This window comes from Ambystoma mexicanum, chromosome 11, assembly GCF_040938575.1.
Source record: "Ambystoma mexicanum isolate Mex_15411 chromosome 11, UKY_AmexF1_1, whole genome shotgun sequence".
In the NCBI taxonomy this organism is placed as follows: Eukaryota; Metazoa; Chordata; class Amphibia; order Caudata; family Ambystomatidae; genus Ambystoma; species Ambystoma mexicanum.
The window spans coordinates 265,870,132-265,894,752 of NC_090934.1; the positions used below are offsets into that span (position 1 = coordinate 265,870,132).

Genomic DNA, 24,621 nt, shown 5'->3' on the forward strand with positions numbered 1-24,621 from the left:
GTGGAGGGTACTGATTCCACCAGCACCAGTCTAGTAAAGCAGGTCCTGTTTTTTTCCAGACGAAGGCCTCTGAGAAGATTGTAGAAGAAGGTGGGTCAACCCTTTAAATCCAGAATTGAAAACCCAGAGAAGAAACCTCAAGACCAGAGACGAAAGGTGCAGGAACCCCTAAAACCCAGCACCGTAAGCATACAGGTTCTTGTGTTAACCTGCAAGGAGAGGCCCAGTGCTGTAACTACTAAGAACCTTTTATTGAAACACTAGTGTTAGAGCCCATGTATACGGGCCAAAGTGTAGGTTTTCATTGACACAGTAGGACCACTACATATCCTAAGGCAATAGCTCCCTCCAGAGGTGACACCAGGCAGAGCTATGCAAATGTGTCTCCACTGCGCATGACTGCATTGGACAAACATACAAGGACAAACATACACCTGGCCTTTTATTTTATTATTATTTTTTTTATTTATTGTTTTGGTTTATTTAAACCTTTACAAAATTAAACACAGTAATAACATCTTTACTCTACAGTTTAAGACAAACAATAAAAACAATCAATATAAACAATAATATCCTAAAATATTTACAAAAGTTACAAATTCAATACAATACAATAGTAAACATTTTTCCATTTTACATCTATATCTTACTTTAAAATATTCTCTGGGATCCACCAGGGGGCGCCGAGATGCACCGACGCATCCGCACTGGTCTCCTCCAAAGGGCGCCGTAAGTGGGACCTGAGCCCCCCCCAGACCCCTAGGAGTGCAGTGTCGACCCCCCCGCGGATCACTGACTCAGCGGAGCCCCCGCGGACCCCAACTCCGATCTCCCGGCGTGGAGATTTCGCCAAGATTGGACCCTCGGAAGGAGGAGGGAGGAGGAGCTCCGCCTTCCCCCGCACCGCGGCTCCGCGGGAACCAACGGAGAGCCGCGGCTCGAGTAGGCCCCGCGGGTGCGGCCCCCCCATACCGAATTTCGCTGGGGCGGAATCCGCCTCCCCGGGGCCCCGAGCGGAATCGCATAAGGCCTCGGGCGCTGCGCGGCTCAGACCGGGAGAGGGAGTGAGCCCAGCCTCCCCCAACATCGCGACCCCTTGAGCGGGGCGCCGGCAAGCCGCGGCCTAGGTGAGGCCTACAACACAGCCGGTCGGCGCGGAAGAGCGCCCCCCCCCCGCTCTCCCCTGGACCTCGTAGCGGGGGCTTACAAATCCTCCTGAACCTGGACGAGATCGCGCAGTGCTCCGGGCTGCGCCCCGCTTCACTGGGGAGCTGCGGACGGGGCCCGGCGGATCGTGCCTCCCCTGAGCCCGCCGCCGGATTGTGGAGCTGGTGCATGAGTGCACTCAGGAGGCGAGGCCTGCCCCCCAAGATTTTCGACCCCATCGACGAACGGGGGGCCAGTCTTCGTCGGGGTCCCCCAGAGGCGGAGGCCCCCGCAAAGGCGCCCACGACAACCCCTCCACCCCTCCCCAGGCGGGCCTTCCCACACAGCTTGGGAGCCGCACGACGGGAGCCCAGGGGCAAGAGCGCCCCAAATCAACAACCGGCAATCAGCATCACGGAGAAAAGGGTACCCCCCGGGCCAACCATAGCGTTTATTGAAGGACTCCAAAACAGTGACCACAATAGCTTGAATCAAACCCGGGACGAGGAGTGATAGGCCCGTATCGGCTGTGCCTTGGAGACTTGGCCGGAGCAAACCGCCGCCCCAACAGTGAGTACTACGCCGAGGCCGTACATAGGGAAGTCCCCCCGCTGCCCTCCCCCTGGTGTAACCTGGTGTCCCGACGGTACTGCCCATAGGACCTAGGGCATTAGGCAGAGGATCCCGTGGAGATGGTCAGGGGAGGCCTATGAACTGGAAGGAATCCCTGCAGAGATTTCGACGCAAACCTTCAGGCTCGCCAACCCGCCCAGAGATGGCGGCTCCGGCACCCCTGGACATGTCTGACACTAGCACGGTCACCAAAGGTATGGCGGCCCTCCTGGAGGAAATAAGAGGCTTCAGAGCAGACATAACGCTACGGCTGGATACCCTGGACAAAAAAGTGGACAACATAGACGACAGGGTCCAGGCGCTTGAAAATAACACAGCCTCGAATGACATCTTCGAGACGCAATTCGACATGCGCCTATCGGAACTCGAGAGGAGAGAAGAGAAATGCTCCCTGAAACTGGATGACCTGGAAAATAGGGAACGACGCTGCAATCTTCGCTTTTTGGGGTTCCCGGAGCGGGAAGGTGAAAGGCAAATGGAGATAATCAAAGCCATGAACGCAGCAGTGGGATCTCTCTTCGATGGGGCGAACACGAATGAACCCACCATTGACAGAGCTCACAGGGCGGGAGCGATCAACAGAGGCCCCAGGTCCATTCTTGTGCGTTTCCACTACTTCACGGAGAAGAATAAAATCCTGGAACTGGCACGTAAGAGGGGCCCGGTGGACTGGGAGGGAGCCCGGATTTTGGTGTACCAGGATCTGTCCGCCTTCACACTGGCAAGACGTCGTCTCTGTTCCCCGCTGACGAAAATGCTCCAAACCAAGGGGGTCCGATACAGGTGGGGATACCCTTTTTCGCTTTCCTTTGAACTGGAAGGGTACAAATATGCCCTGGTCACGGAGGATGACATTCGCAGGGTGTCGGGCGAACTTCTCGGAGAACCAAACGGGGAAGGGGAAGACCAAGAACATGGAAGACAGCCCGTCGGACCCGGGAGAGTTAAGGCTTTTCAGGAGAGACGTAAAGTCCGAGGCCATAGGAAATTCAGAAGAGTGGCTCCGGCATCCCCTGGGCAACCTGACACTTGAGAAACCCCAGGAAACATCACAGTCTAGTCTGTTTTCCATGCCTTTGGGGGAAGCACTGTGATTAGTTGTATTCTGAACATGATGGGGGGGGCTCAAGTTGTGGTTGTTGAAGAGTTTATGAGCCCGGAGGAGGGAGACAATGGTGGCCTGGCTCAGCGACAGGATGAAGCCGCTGGTCTACCAGGCGTTCAGGGGGGAGGGGGGAGGGGAGAGGGAAAGGTTGGGGTTAGTTCGAGGGGATTCTAATGGGGTCAAGCCAAGTTTTCTGGTCCGTTTTGTAACTGTTTTTGTTTTGGACTATAGCGGGGGGTGGAAGCACTGCGGGAGCGCTGGAACTATTCGTCCCGAGCAGGGAAATATGAGCTCTTACTATTCCTATGATGGATGATTCCTTGCAATAATTGACAGTGGGTTCGCTAAATGTGCGGGGACTCAATTCTCCCACCAAAAGGTCGCTGCTGGTGAGGGAATTTACAAGGCTCCGACTCCATTTCTTATTTGTACAAGAGACACATTGGGTTCGGGACAGGGAGCCAAAGCTGAGAGCCAAAGCTATCGATCAAGTCTATGCAGCGTCCTTCCGGGCCAAGAAACGGGGAGTGGCCCTATTGGTCTCCCCTGGGGCTCACTTTGTTCTCAAAGCCCAGAGGTCTGACCCGGAAGGACGATATATCATGGTTAAAGGGGAGGTGAGGGGTCGGCTGTTCACCCTGGTTGGTATTTATGCTCCGAACGAGGCGCAGGATGGCTTCTGGATGGGGATGAGAGAGAAAATCGTGGCTTTTTCCGAGGGGACTTTACTGGTTGGGGGGGATTTTAATATGGTTCTTTGCCCTGATAGAGACAGGAGCTCGCCCAATCCATGCCCCAGCCAACGCCTCAAAAAAAACTGGCTGAAGCGTTTCAAATCAGTTAACAATGATCTGGGCTTGAGCGACACACACCACACAGAAAAAGATCGAGACCCAGACTTCACTTTTTTCTCGAAACCCCATGCCACTTTCTCCCGTATTGATTATATCCTGGTTGACGCCACGATCCGGGGCGAGGTCACGGAATCGGGGGTGGAGGTGGTTCCCTGGACAGACCACGACATGGTCAGAATAAAATTGGGTATGCCCCCAGCCCCGCCACCTGGGTCCCTATGGAGGTGTAATGACCTTCTTCTACATGATAAAGAGGTGCGACAATCCCTCCTTACAGCCATCACCGAATACTTCTCTATCAACGACAACGGGGAGGTCGGAGTTCTGGGTGTTTGGGAGGCATTCAAGGCGACCATTAGAGGCATTCTCATCGAGACAGGTTCGAGAAGGGAGAGGGAGAGGGGTCTGGAGGAGACACGGTTGAGGAAAAAGATAGAGGCTATTCAACCTGGTGGGAAACTAAAATCACAAATGTTCCCCGGGAAGTGGGAGGAACTCCAAAGGCTGCGCTCAAGCCTGGCAGACCTCCAGGTGGGACAAACAGAAAAAAAGTTGTCCTTCCTGAAGCAGAAGTACATGGAAAAGGGAGAAAAGGCTGATAAAATACTTGCTTGGAGGCTCCGGGAGCTCAGAAATAGTAGGAGGGTTAACTCCATCCGGCCACCGGGAGGAGAGCCAACTGTAAGGGATAGCAAAATAGCTGAACACTTTCGCCACTATTATGAACGCTTATACAGCTCGGAATACGTAGGGGACGGAACCGAGATAGACAGCTTCTTGGACTCTCTCCCGATTCCCGGCCTCTCACCTGAAAAAGCAGACATACTGGATCTCCCTGTGTCTCCAGAGGAGATAATAGATACCATATCCTCCCTGAAGAGTGGAACAGCCCCAGGCGACGATGGGTTCACAGTCAAATTCTATAAGACTTACCGGTCTACGCTAGCCCCGTTTATGGCCAAAATGTTCAACTCGGCACTGGACCGGGGCACCCTCCCACCTTCGATGATGTTAGCCCTGATAGTAGTAATCCCCAAAGAGGGGAAGGACCCTTCCCAGTGTCAATCGTATCGCCCCATTTCCCTTCTTAACGTAGATGTCAAGATTCTGGCCAAACTTCTGGCGAACAGACTGGCGAAACTCCTCCCCTCACTTATACATGGAGATCAGGTAGGGTTCATCCCGGGACGCCAGGGGTCCGATAACATACGCAAGACCCTGGACCTCATGTATGAGGCCTCGAGGCAGGGGAAAGAGGGCTACCTCCTAGCTTTGGACTCGGAAAAGGCCTTCGACCGTGTCGAGTGGCCTTATATGGGCAAAGTTCTCCAAAAAATGGGCCTCGGGGAGAATTTTTGCAGATGGATCTCGACACTATATAATGCTCCCATGGCAAGAGTTTTGGTTAACGGCGGCACGTCGGAACCCTTGGCTCTATCTAGAGGAACCCGGCAAGGTTGTCCCCTTTCCCCCCTTCTATACGCTCTGGCAATGGAGCCTCTGGCCATAGCGATCAGGGAAGACCGTGAAATTACGGGGATACGCTGTGGCGACTGCGAGTTTAAACTCTCACTATTTGCCGACGATATCTTGGGGTACCTAACCAACCTCCAGGTCTCACTACCTAGATTATTCGATCTTATGAACTTCTACGGGGCCTTCTCGTCTAGTATTATGCCAATGGGTCCCGGGGACAAAGACATCGGGGCTCGCTCGGAATTCTTGGGAGTGAGGATAGAACGTGAGTCCAACAGGTATCTGGGCACCAGCATTCCTAGGAACTTATCGCTACTATATCAGTTCAACTTCCCGGAGATCTTGGCCAAAATCAGCACTGATCTCAAACGCTGGGCTCCCCTTACTCTCTCCTGGTTTGGCCGTATGGTGACGGTTAAAATGAATATATTACCTCGCCTCTTGTATCTCTTCGCAGCCCTTCCTGTGGTTGTTCCTGAATCCTTCTTCGAGGTTCTACAGGCCCGAGTTCTCCAGTTTATATGGGACGGGAGGAGACCAAGAGTCAAATTCTCCACCTTGACCCTGCCGAAGTCTCACGGTGGATTCGCCCTCCCCGACTTCAGACTATACTATAAAGCTGCTCAGCTCCGGGTGATGATGGAGCACATGCGAGAGGATATGAGGACGTACTGGACATACATATAGGATATCCACACCCACCCTAAAAAAGTCAGAGATCTACTATGGGCCTCCCCTAAAACCATCCCCTCCTATCTTAAAGAACACCCCACACTGGCAGTCCTATGGGCACTCTGGAAGCCAGATAAAAACAACAAAAAGCTGTCGTCCTGGCCGGCCCCCTTAACATCGCTATGGGGTCCCCCTATCAACCTAGACACCAGAGGCTTCTGCGACACGCAGGCCTGGTCAGACATGGGGTTGGAGAGAGTTTCCCAGCTCTCCCGTGAGGAGGGCTTTATAGACTATGTACAATTGACCGAAGCACTGGGTGATAAACCACCATCGATATTTGAGTACTTGCGTTTGAAGGGAATACTGACTCACCCCCGATGGGCCGACAACCTAGCCCGCCCCCTCACCCCCTTTGAAGAAGTAATAGCTAAAAGTGTCTCCCGAAAGGGCTCCCTGTCCAAGTTCTACAGCACCTTGATAACAGCTAATCTGGAGGATAGGCAACCCTTTAAGCGTATATGGGAAGAAAGGCTGGGCATGGAGTTGGACGACCATACATGGAGGGCAGTCTTCAAAACCATATTTACCGGTACTCTGTACACTGCAGCCATGGAGCATAGTTTTAAGATTCTCCACTCCTGGCATCGCCCCCCAGCCACCCTCTCCAAAATGTTCGCAGAAGTATCCCCTTACTGTCCTAGGCTATGTCACCAAAGAGGCACTTGGTTCCATATGTGGTGGGGATGCCCGGTTATTCAGGTGTACTGGTCGGAGCTCCTCAGCTGGATCAAGGACATAGAGGGATTCTGTCCATCACTTCTCCCCTTAGAAATCCTCCTGGGTACTCCCATGCCGGAAACGGAACAGAGTGCATTCCCGAGGGTCATCGGGGCCATGCTGAGGGCGGGGAGGCTAGCATTGGCCCAAAAGTGGAAAAGCCCCTTAGCACCAACTAAAGAGGAATGGCTCTGTAAATTAAGGGCTATATTTACTTATGAAAAACTCACGGCAGTGAAAAACGACAAAGCCTCAGAGTTCTCACAGGAATGGACAGCAGTTCTCCTCCACGATGACTGTGTCTCTATGCGACTGTAACGTTGGCTCCCAATATGTTTCCCCGGGGCTTACCCCAGCGCCGGCCCTAGAACTGGAGCCTGTCCATCAATTTGCTCTGAGCCGCGCTGCTCCCACGGTGTCAAATGGTATAACAAGTGCATATAACGATGTTCGAGAGTTCTCACTGCTGCTTCTGTAACCTGCGAAAAAAAAACTCAAAACTTGGTATGTTGCAAAGTTGGGGGGGGTGGAGAGGGTGGGGGGTAGGGGAAGGGGATTATGTTGAAAAAGTTGGGGGGGATGGGGCGGGAGGGGGGAGGTGGGATGGGACTAAAATGTAAAAAATATAGGCAGTTATGTTTGCTCAATGTGTTGCTGGCAGGGATTGCTTGAGCACCCTACCTTATATGTATTATGTCAATAAAAACAAAGTTAAAAACAAATATATATTCTCTGATACCTCTCCTTTTTTCTAGTCTTTGTCAATACTGGTCCCTTTTAACACAACCATATTCAAATTTGAATTCTTACATACATTAAGTAACCAATGTCCCTTATTTTCATCGCTGCTGAGTTCACAAGGAGAATTGAACTGAAATCATACTTTGTCAAATAGCTTATTCTTTACATTTCTTTTCCGGATTTTGTCTTTGCTTCTCTCATTTAAGACAAGCTTTTTCAAGTTAATGGCGCATACATTCTTTAGAAAACGTATAACACTTATTTTTAATGAGACTGAGTTCCCATGAAGCATTTCTCCCCAGAGTTTTTCTCTGGCTACTGTAGTTTGATCAGAAACTAATTTAGCAAAATGTTGTATTCTCTGTAGTAGAAGAATTGGACAAACCAGGATCAGATGCTCTAATGTTTCTATTGAGTCTTCTATTTTGCAAAAACGACACATTTTCAGCATCTTCGCATTGCGGATACTTCTAATCTGGTTTGTGTTTAACACATTAAATCTGAATCGCATCCCCCAATTTCTATATAACCTCGATGGATGCTTCTTTAGATATACTTCAGCACTTGGGACCTATTTCCAAAAGGATATAACTTGACTGTATATTCTAGAGCTCTGGAGGAGCATGGGAGCACCTGTTTGGATGTCACTTTCATTGATCTGACTTGTTATGCTAATGTTAAAGGATATTTTTACGGCACACTATCACCACCGGAGTTGTCACCTGGTGCTCTGGCGGCTCTGAAAATAAGGTAGGGGGGGAGAGGGGTCAGTTAGTGGGAATATGCTGGAAAAGTGCAAGAGAGCAGTGATGTGCTGTTGGCAGTCTCAATCCGGTAACTCTGTTGGCTGGACTTGGGGTGTTTTCCGGTCGGTAGCCGTTGTGTACCGTTGTGCTAGTCTATGTGTGATTTGTATTGTTGTTGCAATGTAGTGAAGTTTGTGCTGATTGCTGTGTTTATAGGCTTCTGGTTGTCTTTGGTTAGAGTTTGAGAGGTGTATGCAGAGGGGTGAATTTGTTAGTGGATTGGTTAATTGGCATAGTTAACATTCACATTTCTATCTAGGTGCGGTTCAATCCAGGTTCAATCCAGGTGTGGCACCGGCCACCATACACATTCCCCTTTAGATGCGTCTATGGCCAATGTTCACGATTCCAACCAAGTGTGGCGCATGTTATCATTCACAATATCATCTGAGTGTGGCACATGCTGACATTTACGATCCTAGCTAGATGTGGCGCAGGCTAATGTCTAAGGTTCCATCTAGGTGTGGCACATGCTAACAATCACATTTCTACCATAGGTGTGGGACCATAGGTGTGGGACATGCTAACATTCACGTTTTTAGGTGTGTTACATGCTAACATTCCCATTTTTATCTAGGTGTAACGCAGCCTATTGTCTAGGTGCAGAGCAGGTTAATGTCTAAGATTCCATCTAGGTGTTACGCATTCTAACAATCACATTTCCATCTAAGTGTGGTACATGCTAACAATCATAATTCTATCTAGATGTGACGCAGCCTAGTGTCTAATATTCCTTCTAAGTGTGGCACATGGTACCATTAAGAATTCTATCTAAGATTGGGACATGCTAACATTCATAGTTCTATCCAAATGTGGCACACACTACCATTCACAACTCCACCTAAGTGGGACATGCTACCATTCACAATTCCATCTAAGTGTGGGACATGCTGAAAAGCATAATTCTATCTGGGGGTGGGACATGCTAACATTTACAATTCCATCTAAGTGTGGGACAATTCACAATTCCATCTAAGCGTGGGAAATGCTGACAAGCATAATTCTATCTAGGTGTGGCACATGCTACCATTCACAATTCTATCTAAGTGTAGGACATGCTGACAAGCATAATTCCATCTGTGGGTGGGGCATGCTAACATTTACAATTCTATATAAATGTGGCACATGCTACCATTCACAATTTCCATCAAAGGGCCTCATTACAACTTTGGAGGTAATCATGCCCTTAATAATCACATGGCTACCCCCAAACCCAGGTTCCTTGAATGGGGATATACCGGGCCATTCCGACCTTGGAGGGCCCGGTATTTCCCCATTCAAGGAACCCGGACCGGTAAATCCCCATTTCCATTTCAGCCCCCATAGGGCTCAATGGGAATGGGGAGGATGCTAACAACGGGCCCGTTAATGACGGGCGCGTTGTCAGCATCCTTGTCTGCTCGCGGGACCCGCTAAGTACGCCTGGTTGTACTTAGCGAGTCCCGCAAGCAGACCTCGTAATGAGGCGGTATGGGGTTAACGGTGCCGGCAGCTCTACGGGCGCAGTTAACCCCCTACCGCCTGGGTCGTAATGAGGCCCCAAGTGTGGGATATGCTATCAATTGCAATTCTATCTAGTGGTGGGACATGCTAAATGTGGCACATGCTACCATTCGCAATTCCATCTAAGTGCGGGATATGCCAACATCCACAATTCAATTAAAGTTTGTGACATGATAACGTTCACATTTCTATCTAGAAGCGACGCAGGCCATCATCCACAGTACCATCTAAGTGTTCTACTCCCCACCTATGCCACAACCACCTGGGCGGTCGATGCAGGTCTACGGCTGGTCCCTGGCTTCCACCTGCTGACACCTAGCCGCTTGGGCTGCGGGCTGCCGTGAGAGGGTCCACCATCACCAGGTAAGTCAGCCAATGTGGGGCGGAGGGCGAGGTGGGAGGGATAGGGGAGATAAGAAAGTGGTCGCCTGGCACTACGCAGGGACATGAGGCCTGGAGGCAGTATTGGCAGACTGGGAGAGATAATGTTCACAATTCTAACTAAGTGAAGCATCGGTAACATTCACAGTTCAGAGGTAAGATAAGATAAGATAATGTTGAGTGGCAGGGTTTTCCGGGGGTAGAGTAATTGCTCTACTCCCCGCCCATGTCACACTTACTTTTTTGGTTGCTGCTGGTTGACGGCAGGTCGCTGGCTTCACTGGCTTCCCCTGCGGACACCTGCTGACAATTTCTGGAGCTGCCATTGTAGGAACCGCCCTTTGCCTAGGGCCCTTAGCCGCAGGGGCTGCCAGCCGAAAGGATGATCTGGAAGGGCCAGTCGAGACCAAGTAACTCGCCAATCAGGGCCGAGGGGAGGGCTGGGAGGCGGGAGGTGGGAAGCAAGGAAGTCCCATTGGGCACAGGGTCCAGGGAGCTTGGGGGCGCGAACGGAGCTGGGAGACTCAAAACAAACACAAAAGGTGTTTGTTTGGTCAGGGCCCAGGAGGTCTAGAGACATCGTCAGGTGTTGCCAGAGCAAAGGAGGAAAAAGGAAGAGGCTGCCAAATGGGGCCTGGTAGAGGGAGAGGAAGAGGGAAGTGTGGACAGGATGTCCTGAGTTTTAGTGGTGAAAGGAGAGTCCCAAGCTGTACAGAGGGCTTGGGAGGGAACAGGAGGGGTGGAGACAGCAGTAGGATTGTCCAGCTCTTTGTCGATTTTAAAGAGTTTGTCCGTGTTGTTAGAAGCCACAGAGATGCAGGCTTGGATACAGACCTTCTTCTTACAGAGGACAGAGACTATTATCTTTGGAGCAGGCAGCAGGCCAGTTTGTCAAAGGATGCACCTGAAGCCCTCCACTTCCTCTCAGCCACCATGCACTTGCGTTTCAGGGCGGTGAGATTAGAATCGTAACAAGAGTTGCACTTTGAGTTAAGCTTCAGGCGGATTCCCATGACAGGGGCAAGGATGTCCAGAGTTTTGGAGATAGAAAACTGCAGGTTAGAGAGGACTGTGTCAGAGTGCAAGTCAGCCGCAGGAGTAGGAGGAGCAGAGAAAGTAGAGGCAAAGGCATCCACTGACACTCTCTTCATGGGCCGCATGACCGATAAGGAGGGTGGCAGTACTGGGGTAGGCTTTGCTTGAGGGGCAAGAAGTTTCAGGTGAAAGGAGAGCAGAAAGTGGTCCGTCCAATAGAGAGGAGTGGTGAGAGATTAGAGAGGGGATGTCTGAGGAGATTAGAACATCCAAGGTGTGTCCAGCACAGTGTGTCGGACCAGAGGATAGAATGAAAAGGGAGAGAGAGTGGCAGATTAGAAGCATCCAGGTGGATGTTGAGGTGAGGCAAGGAGGTAAGAAGAGTGGTCAGCCTATGCTTTGAGAGTAAAACAGGTAGTAAGATGGCTAATACTACACATGGCTAATATTACACAACGGTATTAATAAGGATTACAAAATATTGCAAAAAACCACCTTGTGTAAATAAAAATCAATAGATCTGATCTTACTTTTTGTGTTGCTGGGAGCAAGTCCAGCTGCAGAACTTGCCATTTGTGAAGATTTCAGTTTTTCCACAATAGCCGCAATTGGTGCAGGCTTCCTCCTGAATACAGGAGTCTGATGTGCCATCTCGGGAACCTGAAACAGCAGGGAAATATGATATAATCTGTTAAATATTGCACTTGATTGACAAGGTGCTTTCGTCATAAAAAGAAAGGCCATTGTGGTTTTCATTTGTACCCATGTTGGCTGTCGTGTAAGGCTTGAATCTTGCTATTTCCTGATTACTATGGGGTATGACAGGGTTCTCAGACATCACAGAACAATGCACCTTATTTCTACTCTTTGTAGTACTGTAGGCTTCTCCAGCAATAGAAAGATGATCCTCTGTTTCAGTGACCATAAAATGCACCACTGGAAGAACGCATTCCCATTTCCTACCTTGCTAAGAGTTTACCTCATCTGAAAATCCCATTGCATTCTACAGAACATCCCCCACATTCAACCTTTCTTAGAGCATCTGCCAACTTCATCATTCCGAAAACATTTAACCGTTTCCAAATTACCTAATATACTACCCAACTTTCAACCTCATCTGTCCACCAAAATCAGAGAGTGCCAATTACTCTAAAAGGCCAATAGGCCTGAGGTAGAGTTAGCCACAAGTCGGACTACGGGCAGAAAAACTTACCTTTAGTGTCAGGGCTGCCAGTTATAGTACAATCGATGGCCTCAGAGACAGGACTTGCGGGGGACAGTTTATCGGTGATGGGCATATCTGTTTCTTCCAGTTCTGTGACAAGCTCCAAAGTTCCAAATTCACTCATGCGGAACTGGTGGAACAAACAACAAAAAAACTGGTGTTTTAGGAAAATGCATACATGCTGCGGTGGAATCAAAACCTGCAGCTTTTTTGTGCGCCAACAACATGGCTACCAAAGAAATACAGATAATGAGGGAGAAGTAAACCGGTACTGCATTTACACCCTTACAAAAGCAATTCATATAAAACAAACTGTATGACAGTAGAAAACGGTCCCAAGACAAGGCCAGGCAAAGGTTGATTGGTTAAAACTGTCCCTCGCCTATCGTGGTCAGCAGCTCTAGAAGCATACAACTCAAATATGTGCCCAGACAAAATCACATGAGCTGCTGTAAGCTCATCCAAAGCAAAAACAACCCTGTTAACATACCAAGCTGTGCTGAGTCATGGAAGTCATCACAAATAATGACATTATCCTAAGTGCTTCTGAGTGACCCAACTTCACCTGCCAAATACTGATGCTTCTCATGGAAGTCACTGGTGAAATCTGGCAGTCATACTCTTCTCTGATGATCAGTGATGATGCCAATATTCCAAATAGAGACTATACAATAACTACATCCTCACCATCAGCAGTTCTATTGAGATGGGTATGTGTCTAAATGCCGTTAAAGAAACGGGGTGCATAGTGACCCTATAGGGAAATGTCCACCGGAAATCAGGGAGAGATGATCAACTAACAAATATTGGTTTGATACTGATCTTTACGATGGCAGCTATGATGAGAATGCAAATATTTAATACAGCCACAGCCCCTGTGCAGAAAGGGTGTTGGTGGCAGGAACCAATTGTACAGGAAGGTACAAGGAAATAGATTCAGAGTAACAAGCCCAATATGGCTCGGGCTGTTACCACCCTGAGGCTTCCCTATGGAGTACTATTTTCTTTTTAAGGAGATCTGGGGTGTTCGCTGAAAGAGCAAACCAGATTCTTAAAAAAAATATTCAAAAAAGGATAGCTGCCCTTTAGTGTTGGTGGTGGGAGGTTAGAGTGAGAGACGAGGGACTAAGCTGCAGGGAACATGCAGGGTTAAGGGAAGAAAAGGAGAAAGGAAGGGTGGGCTGTTTGTGAGACCGATTCATGGGAAGGCATAGACGGTAGCAGCGAAGAGTGGGGGAGAGAAACAAAACGACAGAGCGGGGAAGGCACCAGCGCCACACAGTGGAACTTGGGCTTATACGGACTAAAGCATGTGCTTCAACCAATAGGATTCCCTGGTGCCTCTCCGCAGGGTGCTACAATGAAATACCTTCCAATAAACCTAAAATTAGATTACTTGTCCATGATGCAGTCTTTGCTAAACAAATACAACCCTGATACCCAACAAAGCCACACATTGCAATTTTCAATTTAATAAAAATGTTCATTAACATTTGCAACAAATTTACATCAACACATTGCCGCCAACCTCGTAACACTGTTCAGCAGCCTGATATCCCGGTGCCACCAGGATATTCCAGGCGGCGTCAGGCTAGGATGCCAGGCTGCAGAAAGTGTTAGTCCCCATCCTATAGGTCTCCACGGGAATGGGGGCACGGAAGCACCGGCATCCATGCCTGCAGGGGCCGATGCTCCCGGCAGGTCAGACCTCAACTTCCGGAGCATCAGTGGTCCAGTAATGAATATCGGTTCTAAACCATCAATCAGCCCCACACCTCTAGTACACCAGAAGGAAACCCGGACGGTTTGGAAACACAAGTAAATTATAAGAAACAGATGAACTGGGCTTAGGGTTACAGCTGGTCTTTTGGGCGACTCTTGATGCTCGAAAATAGGTGCAACAAATTTTCGTTTCCCCAGAATAATCAGTGTTGCTGTCGCAGATCACTGGACTGACGGTAAGCCACAGAAAAAAACGTCTAGTATATGAACAAATACCATGCAACCGCATGAAAGAGAGTCCAGGAAATTGCGCCTTATTTCAAATACTTGAGTTTATTTATATTGGTTTACTATCACACTCGCCCTTGCTTTACACGTGTATCGGCCATCAAAGGCCTTTCTCAAAATGGGGCTATTTGAAATAAGGCGCAATTTCCTGGACTCTCTTTCATGCGGTTGCATGGTATTTGTTCAAGTAAATTATAAACCTCCTCGTCCAATTTTGGTAATGTGGAAGGAACACCAGGCTCATCTGCGCAAAGTCATGGATCGTTGGTTAGTTGCAACACAACGGCAATGTCCAGCCAAGATTGTATAGAAATATCTACTTTATTATTATTACAAAAGACAGTTCTAGCACACTACAAAATACAACCAACCCTGTAAAGGAACACAGAGAACAGACAGTTTCACGAAGGAAAGGGATGCACTCCGGATACTGACAGGAGGGTAGTAGGTAAAGCGATCAGTCTTAATTGTTCAAGGTTATTTGGTTTCAGCATTAAGGGAGCAAGAGGTCGTAAATGTCACTAGGAGCTTTCGGAGAAGGGCCAGGGGGACAGAACCACAATTTACCTGGTGCTTGAGATGATCTTGATGCTCGACATTATTGAGTCGGTGACAGGACGCTTTGCAGCTCCTGCAACAGATTTCAAGACGGGAGACAGCTACGGGTATCAGGCGGCAGACAGTTCGGCCAGCGAGGCTGGACGGACAGCTGCAGGCTGGCCTACACAGCCGTTCAGGGTCAAGAATCATTATCTCTGTGCTGGCTGAAAGATCTGGAATGCTAGTCTCGGAGTCTCGGACGGCTTTAGTGACTGCAGCGTGGGGCAGGTGGTCGCGGTTTGACTGTCTCGAAAATGTCCTTACAAGAAGGACGCTGGTTGATGCTTGTTGTGGCACTCCTCCTAGCTTCTTCGCAGGGCTTGTGTTGTCCTTTAAGGCGGACAGCCCAAAGCTGAGGAGAATGTTTACAGGCAAAGACTTTGTCCTTTGCTCAGAGACTCTCTGGCACTTCCCACCTAGGAAGCTTGCTGGTAGAACCTAGCAGGGCATGCTGTGTGTTGGCTGGGTACCGGTTCTGGAGCTGGACGGGTACTCGGAGGTTGGCATCTCCCTCTGTTCCCTGGAGATGTTATGGGGAGGGATCTTGCTTTCCTCTTGGAAATCCTGGCCTTCCTTCACTGCCAGAAGCTGTACGGCAGACTGTACCTCAGCTAGGGTCCAAATGAGTCCTCCTTCTTACTCCGGTCAAAGTCGTCAGATGACTTGCCAAAAGAAGGAGCTCAACACCTACCTTAATTAACTAATCCTGGGTCCCCACCAACTACCTTCTGTTATGCATGAGGTCATAACCAGAGTGCTTTACAACAAGAAATGTAAGGGGTGACAGCATGTACTACTAAGTCCCACCCATCTTCCTGTCTGTTGTGGATCAAAGTGTCTCTCTGATCAGGAGTCACAGAGAGCTCAATTAACCAAAGCGCAAGTCTCCCTTGAAGATTGTGGCGAGAACAGACTTTCTGTCTCCATCAATTCACATACTTCTTCCCTCTGAAAGGGGGTCTCCCTGCAGGGGTTGCCTACAGTAAACAGTTGCCCCAGACATGCCATTCACTAACCTTCATGCGGAGGGGTAGGAGCTAGCTTCAAGTTGACATATTGAATATCAAAGAGGTGTTGGCGTTTCCTGTCCCTTGTGTTATATGAACAAGCCCCTTCCCAGGCCTGCTTCAATTAACTCCATCAGTATGCGCTACCACCACACAGAACTACAATAGAACAGGGCGGATCCATGGAGCCTGTGAAATTTTAAATTAGGCTGGCCATGGCCGGAGGAAGGTGTTGCCTTCCCCCTTTTTAGCATTCAATGAATGTTTAACAAGGGTCGGATTGGCCCCTCGGCCTTTTGGCTCATGGCCGGGCCGAAATCGTGCCTGGGGAGTGTGGGCCAGTTTCTGGCCACGCATGGGCCAGTGTGGAGGAAAATAAAGTGAAAAAAAAGAAAAAGAATTCAACAATTTTTTTTCAAAAAGCCTTTCATCCTTAGGTCGATAAATGAGTACCAACACAGGTTGGGTGATATTGTATGCATATTTGTTCTATAAAAAAAAAGAGCTTAAGCGTAAGTGCTATACAACAACATTATTATTTGGCCTTGGACGTCTACTTGGATTCACAGTAATTTAGTTTACTTAGGAACAATGCTATTTGATGCCACTTCCTGTTTTGTCAAGGGGTGAAAGGTCGTGTTTCATCGCTTCCCAGGATGTCACTTTGGGGTGGGGTCAAATGACATCACTTCCTGTGATGTCATCAGAGATCAAGGGTCGTGAGGTGAGGGGTGGGCCACTTTTTTGAGGCGAGGGGTGGGCCACTTTTTTGGGTGACCGGTCAAATTTCTTGTCCCAGTCCGACCCTGTGTTTAACATTGCGAGGCCTCTGCACTGACTGACGGAGTGTGTGCTACCGTGTGTGGAGGGAGAATTCAGCCTTTAGATTGAAGACTCTGGCAAATGATGGGCACAGCCACCGGTACGTGAGACAAAACATAGCATAGAAAGCAAGGAAGTATCTGGATTATCAAGCTTTACCTCTGGATAAGAGGCCGGTCTAAACTGGAGGCAGACTCACACCCAAGCCTCCTTCAGATCCCCCACAGAGCCTGAATACCAGGCAAATGGTAGAACCTTTGCATGTGAGAATCTGGGAATATGATGCATATAGCGGTTTACCTGAGTTTACGTGTGGCGTTGCCCAAGCCAGATCTATTGGCTTTGTCAATGATTGTTTGTAGCTACTCTGTGTACCATGTTGTTTCTATGGCAAAGAAAGTTACTGGTTTTAGAATGTGGCTTTCCACACATCCTACAGTTGAAATGAGAGGTTTTTGTCGTGGTTAGAGCAGCCCCTGAGGGCCCATATGGCACAAGGACCGTTTGCACATAGACTGCAATATCAGCCGCGTCCAGACAACCCTTGTGCCAAAAAGCTTGCGCCAAAATGGCTGTCGTGCCACTTTGGCCATGCCAAAAGGGGCTTCTTTGGCCAAAGTGGTGCACCAAAATGGCTGGCACTGAAACAACCACGCCAAAACGGGCTGTACCACGGTGGACAGAGTCCCCCACTAATTTCGGGGGCTCAGTGACAATTTAGCTACAGATGAGGTGTGAGATGGTGTCCAGTCTAAGTGTGAACCTGTAGAGCAGAGCAAGCAAAACGAGTCCCATGCGGTTCATATTGAGTTGTCATCCTCTCCTTGTTTGGAGTCTCAGGCCTTAACATATGCACTCACCACTAGCCAATGGCTAGTGGTAATGGATTCTTGGTGAGTAAGAAATGATGTGCTGTGTGCATGGGGCAAGTGACTTTTTATGCCCGACTGGTAGCTTGAAACCTGAAATGTTTACCCTTTATCTGAACAGCTGCATCTAAAAGGCAAACCCCACAATGTGCCTGCATTCAAGAAACCAACAAGAAGATTACATGAATAACTGTTCAAAATTGCCTGTTCTATTTCCAAAACAATTGCTTGTTTGATACGTGAACAATGTATTTGTTCTGTTGAACTGCATATTTCATCTCATCGTGCATAACAGCAAACTGCACAACCAGTCAAAGCGTGATTAATAGCAGGGGCAATGATACCGGCTCCTGTTGAGTGTGTCTTTAGGACATTGAAGCCGGGGGAGAGTTCACAGGTTTCCATGTGTCTTCATCCCTAATTCTTTCATCCGGAAATGTTTCATTTTTGCATCTTCAGAGTTTTTAAATTTCGAGTAGCAGCAAAATGTGTGGGTGGGGTGACCTATTTATAAAATTATATATTTCAGATATATTTCTTGGAGATTAATATTAATCTCTAAAGAATGTGCGTGGTGAACAGTCTGCAATGAAATCATTGGGTGTAGTTTACAGCTGAGCTTTAAGTGGGGTAAGAAATCGAGGGGATTTGGAGGCGTGGCTTGTGGGGTGGGCGTGGCCTTAAAAACGTACACAGACCATAGTGAGGTACGCAAACATTTTATATATTTTTACGCCTACCTTACTATGGTTTGTGTAGTATGCAAGCCATCTTTTATAGACATAGAAATATGTAACGCATTTCTATGTTTATAAAAGATGGCTTGCATACTACACGTACCATAGTAAGGTACGGACATAAATATATAAATGCTTACATATATATATTGGTCTGTGTGCCTTACTATGGTTTGTGTACTTCAAGATGGCTTGAAAAGTAAACAAACCATAGTAAGGTACGCACACAAACATAACATTTATATATTTGTGTGCGTACCTTATGGCTTGTGTACTTTCCAAGCCATCTTTGTTAAACATTTCTATGTTTATAAAAGATGCCTTGAATTGTGCACTTCAAGCCATCTTTTCTAAACCTCGAATTATGTCAAGGAGTCCCCAGGTTCGCTGAGGGTTAAAGACGCCTCAGTGACCTGGGGAAACAAAGGCACAGTAACTTCCTCTGGTGACACCTCGCGTGAGAGGTCACCATAGGAAGTTACAGTGACTGACAGAAGTGCCATCCAGCTACAGCGATGCTGTGGCTGGCTGACACTTCTGTCAGCTTACCTGACCTAATGGTGGGCATATCTCCCGTCGCGGCTGCGGCCGCAATGGGATAATGCATCCAGCCAATGTTGTGGTGGGACCGAGGGGCCCCGGCAGGGCCCCGGCTCAACCCCACTTTTAGGCCCCGGACCACTTGAAGCACTGGTTTACAGAAATAACACAACAAGACCTTCAGCTAGTCCTTGCCTTAAAACGTTCATAGTGCATTGTGGGAATTACATTCTCACATTTATAAAAGGCAAGCTAACCCACACATAAAACTACAGGAATTCAAAATGACCTAATGTACAAGGCAAGACTCCAAAATGAATGTGTTCTTCAGCCATTTATTTCCATGCAGATCACTACTGTGCAGCAGAAGAGAAAGCATGCCAATCAAGCAAATGTACCCCGAAGGCCAGGACTCTCATTTTCTAAAAGGGGCTGGTATTGTCTTTGTGTTACTTCTTGTCCTAAGACAACACTTTCTGTGGCATTGAGCATGTCAATGAGTCCCCACTTGGTTCTCAAAGATCTGTGCAGTTTGAGCTAGTATGTGGTGCTTTAGCACCACCTATAGTCCAAAACTATTGCATCAGGGCACAGATAGGGAGAAATGGCAAATGAGGAGAGACAAAGCGTGTGTATTCTGTTTCTATTTGCCCACACATTGCCTGTCCATGGTAATGCTGATCCCTATGTCTATTCAATGTCTATTCCCACCCAGTTCCCGCCCCTCCAGTCCAAAACGCCTCCACGTGTGAACTCTTTGAGCTCACTTTAATCCAGCCTTACCATCAAACTTTGCACTCGAAGTGCCTGCCATTGTTTTTTCAAAGCACTCTTCTGATAATTAACGACTTAATTAAAACTGTATATGTGCTGTATATGTGCTACTGGTGTAATAGAAATGTCTTAACCAGGTCTACCTTCAGCCACTCAATTTATATGCACTGTGTGTCCGTCACTGAAGTCCTGTTAAAAACAAACACTGACAAAGCCAACCGTTTTGGCTTGTGTATACTAGGCATTTGCTATGCACTGCTATTATTTATCAGCAGGTTAATTGGGTAATTTGTGCTGAAAATCCCCATTGAGTCCTAGGGAATTACTGCCTTACCACTACTCGGGATCCGCCGCTGATAGCGCTGGACCAAGTAGCGGTAACATCAATAGAGTTGGCGGTATACCAGCGCAATTACCGCCAGAATACCAGCAAGGCTATGATGAAGCCCTAATTCTAGGGTCTTGCCCTTTTTGTGCGTGGGGGAGAGCACAGTTTGGTTAAGGTTACTGCAAGCGGTCAGTGTGAAACACGCGCTTCGAGTGTGGTTAGCCTGTGACTCTGGAACGTTAATCACTGAGAAAGACATTATTTGAATGTGTTAATTTGGCAGAGTAGAGTAAGTTGGAGATATCTGCAGTGAAAGAGCCACTCCTGTGAGGAGGTCTGTAGATGAGGTGGAAGGATATGAATTATTTGTGCGATAGAGGGATCCGGCAGGCAAGTGATTCAAATGGCCTTGTTCTGGGAGAGGGGATGATGGAGCATGGCCAAACGCTCCTCTGGATGATTGCCGCTCCGCCTCCTAGCCAGTTGGCATGTTGGATGCAGTAGCCTTCGGGTAGGAGGATTTCAAAAACATGTGGGAAGGATAGGGTAAACCATGTTTCAGTGATGAATAGGGCATCAAGGTTGTTGTACAAGCTGTGGTCAGCGATCTCGGCAGCGGGAGGCACTGCTGACCGAGCATTGATTAATATGAGCGGGCGTGTGCATGTGGTCCGTGGGTGTTGATGGGGCTTAAGGCAATATTGATGAGGTTCGCTAGGGTAGCTTGCCGGGGCTGCCCAGGGCACTTCACCATTTGGTTTTCCTGTAACCGTGGAGCTTACCTTTTGGCGTTACGCAGTTGGATAATAATGGGTTTCTTCAGAGGTGCAACAAGGATGTGCAGTAGATCAGAACCAGGAGATGGACAAGGTGGCATTGTTTTTAAACCTTTCTTTATTGTTAAGTCACCAGAAACCTAGGCAATCCCTACATTTATTAAGAATAACGAAAAATGTAAAAAGGGTGCTAGTCAGCATGTCGTTTGCAAATAAGACAGTCCTCTGTCTAGAATCCTGTGCTATCTGCGTTCTGTCCCTACCACTTAGAAAAGAATCACATAAACTCAACAAAAATACAGTTGGGCTGGGTCCCTGAGCAAGTGGCTGGTAGTTGGCTTCTGAACCCCAGCGTTGTATGTCCTTTTCAATTGTGGCTCCTCACCCCCAGTGCTCCAGATAAGATTTGGAAGTAGGAGTATTTTACTTCCTGTCTTTTAAAGCTGAGAGTAAAATTATTTTTTTTCGGAGTAAAAATGTAAGTTCAATTCCCAATGGGAGTATATCTTTCATAAGCGTGTAAACATTTTTAACTGGAAAACGAAAATGATTTTGTAATTATTATTTCTTCGCTTCTAGTTATTCATGCAGATTAAAAGATACAGGTTTACTTCTTTCGATCAGGCAATTATTATAGTACTTTCCTCCTCTGGTACTACATGCAGTAATGGTCCAAACATATCCATGGTGCTGTGTGAGTGAAAGCAGGAGCACATGGTTCTACGTGTGTTTTTCCCATTTCTTGTTGGAAGTATTTTTTACTCCCAATTTTAATTTTCTGGGAGTAATTACCTAGAATTAGGGAGTAAAAGTGGTCGATACACCCCTTATCTGTAGGGCTGCTCGCCCCTGTGTAAAGGCTGTGCCAGGAGCATGACTGAGGGTCTCAGTTGTTCTCCCCTGTGTTGTTCAAGTCAGTCCGGTAAGTGCCTCCTTTGCCTTGAGGCCTTGTTTTTCTCACCCATTCTTGGGGTCTTCAGTCTCTCACCCTCCATTGTGGGTTTGTTAATTTACCCCTCCTTGGAGTCACAGGTTTCTCTCCACGCCTTGGGGTTTTGGTTCTCTCGTCATTTTCTTGGGCTGTTTTGTCTTTTCCCCACCCTGGGTGTCTCAGATTGCTCACCCCAGCTTGGGCTTCACATCTTCTACCTCACCTTAGGGTCTTTGGTTTCTCACACCACCTTGGGGGTTTGTTGGGCCGGTCTGATCCTCTCCTAATCCCTTGGAGCCACTGTGTACCTCTATTCCTGTGTTGGTGCTCGCCGGGAGAGTTCTGATGCCGCAGTATGTCGCTATCGGTCCGCCCTAGGCATCGCTTACAGTGTGGAGCTTGCCCGTTTCTTCTTCACGCAGGGCCCTGGGTTTGGCTGCTCTTTAAATCATTTCTTCCCACCTCTGGGAGTCGCAGTCCCACATAGCTCCTTTGTATTGAACATCCCTCTTCCTGGCTCTTGGAGCAGGAGGTTTGTTTGCGTTCCATGAGCTCGGCCGTAGCTCTCCTGGCCTCATCTGGTGTATGCACCTTGCGTCTGGCCACACCTCCCACCTCTTCCACTTCAATGCAGATTTCCTCTTTATCTCTCTCTGTGTGCAAGAGGGTGGGTCGCTTCAGCCTCTTCTCGCTCCACAGGTCGAAACCACATCAGCCAGTCCAAAAGGATGTTTTAAGTCATTACACAAATTCAAACCCATGTAGCCAACAAAAGTATTGGGACTTTTGAGAATAGAGAGAATCAGTTATATCCTTATCGGGGAATAACCTGCCTGCCCAAAACGTGCGTCGGGGAGTCACCCCCAGTGGAATCTCGCTTGTTCTAGCCCCTAGGTGGTCGTAAACATAACAGGTTCGCCTCCATAGTCCAAAATGGGATGGCTTCCCCGTGGGGCGAGGGGACAAATACCCTGGATTAGTCATAGACTTTTGTCCTCACAGTTGGTTGTGCAGATCATTGCTAGTTTCCTAGAGTTGAAAGGAAAAATAATTGATAGAAAGAAAGGAAGCCCCTTTGTTACGTATGGATGTTGTAGCATTTCCTTTTACTGTGCTAGAACATTTTCATATGTGTACAAAAACAAAGGTTATTCATTTTTTTGTTGAATTTTACATTTCTCTTAACATTTGTTTTGAATCCTGTTTCCTATGCTCGCCGCAAAACAAACACATAGTGAAGTGTACTTTGGGGGGACACAGCCTACAGGGGCAGTCCTCCCCGTCATGTTCATCTGGAATGTGACAACCACGGGTACATCAAAGTGATAAAAGGGGATCATATTCGACATGGAAACACTGGCAAGAAAATACCACTGAGATAATATGCAACTTGTGATTCTAAAAATGTGATATATGCTCTATGCTGACCTTGCGGAAAATATTATGTTGGAAAATCGACCAGAAAAGCTAAGAAAAGATGGACAGAGCACAAATCAAACATCCGTACTAAAAATATCAAATCACCAGTATTCAGACATTCTAGAGATCATCAACATACATTGGCACAAATGAGAATGGTAATACTAGAGGTTATACATTCACTCCCTAGAGGAGGTGATCTACAGAAACTATTATCCCAGAGAGAACTCTTTTGGATTCACTGTCTTGATTCACTCTCCCCCCTGGGTATGAACGAGGACTATTACCTGGGCCCTTACTTATGAAATATGCATACTGTGTAAAGTTGTTCACAAGTCCAAATACCTGGTTATGAGCCATTTAAGGTAATTATTATTTACACTTGGTTTTATTGTCCTTTAAAATGGTTGTTCTCATGTTTTCTTAGAGACTGGCATCCTCTTCAAAAGCCCTCATGGGGCCAGTCCTGACGCCTATGGCGCCAGGCTCATTCACCATGAAAAACAATGTGCTTGGGAACTACTTTATTGTATTGTCAGCCAACATGGAGGCATTCACATAGCTATGCAGTCTAGTGTTTTGGGTGTGGTAGCCTAGGGACTACTTTACCTGGACTATTTTGTTGGGGCCATTTAAACCACACCTAAGCAAGACAACACGCTTCGCGTTACTTTGCAGCTTGCAACATGACGCTCACCGTGTCCAGCTATTCCCTCGAACCTCGGAGAAGCAGAACCTGCAAGGAGACAAAAGGAACATCAATAGCAGCAGCATCTTACCTGCAGTCTTCATCTTTAAACACTTGCAGCTACTGAGAACAGCTTCCTGGAATCTGCATGCCTCCCGGACAGAACGACCTGAAAGAGGAAGATAGAGGCAACATTAAAGAAAGCAGTAGAGACATTTACAAATTACAAACTGCTCAAAAGGCTTACCTGGCTGGGCGCCTCTCGGCTGGCACCACTCCGGACATTCCACTCATGCTGAAGAACACTGCGACCTACAAGGAAGGAAAACACAGGTTAGCAAAGGCAAGACTTTGCAGCGCTGCGCATAGCGCTTACTTACCACATCATAGCGCTCTTAATGCGCCATCATTTACCAGCGAGGCTCAACCAAGCCAGTTCGCCGCGCTGAAGCTCCGCATACCTAAGGGAGAAAAAAGAGATTGTAAACAAAGAAAGGCATGAAGGATAGCAACAAATCTAAAGAACAGCAATAAGACCTACCTGAACAATATCAAACGGGCCAGCGTCAGTGAAGTAACTGGACCGCACTCGCCCATGAAAGAAAACGCGCCCCTGCAAAGAAGGCAGGATGGAGAGCACGCCTAATTCTACCACAAGGTGAGGAGAGGGCGCCAGAGGGACTGAAATCATACGGGGGTGGAGGGAGGATACTTACCCCAGTCGGTCAGTCTTGAACACATTCCTCCTGTATTTTCAGGCAGA

General features: G+C 47.9%; 1 protein-coding gene across 5 annotated transcripts in view; it reads right to left on the reverse strand.

Moving 5' to 3' along the window:
• The window catches only part of L3MBTL3 (L3MBTL histone methyl-lysine binding protein 3), a 1,294,236-nt gene that overhangs the window by 1,028,267 nt on the left and 241,348 nt on the right, over positions 1-24,621 (reverse strand). For all 5 annotated transcript variants that reach the window (XM_069622999.1, XM_069623001.1, XM_069623000.1 and 2 more), the window contains 2 exons: positions 12,346-12,487; positions 11,663-11,792 (listed from right to left, as the gene is read on the reverse strand). In XM_069622999.1, the coding sequence (XP_069479100.1) occupies positions 11,663-11,792; positions 12,346-12,487 (272 nt within the window). The remainder of the gene's footprint in view (positions 1-11,662; positions 11,793-12,345; positions 12,488-24,621) is intronic.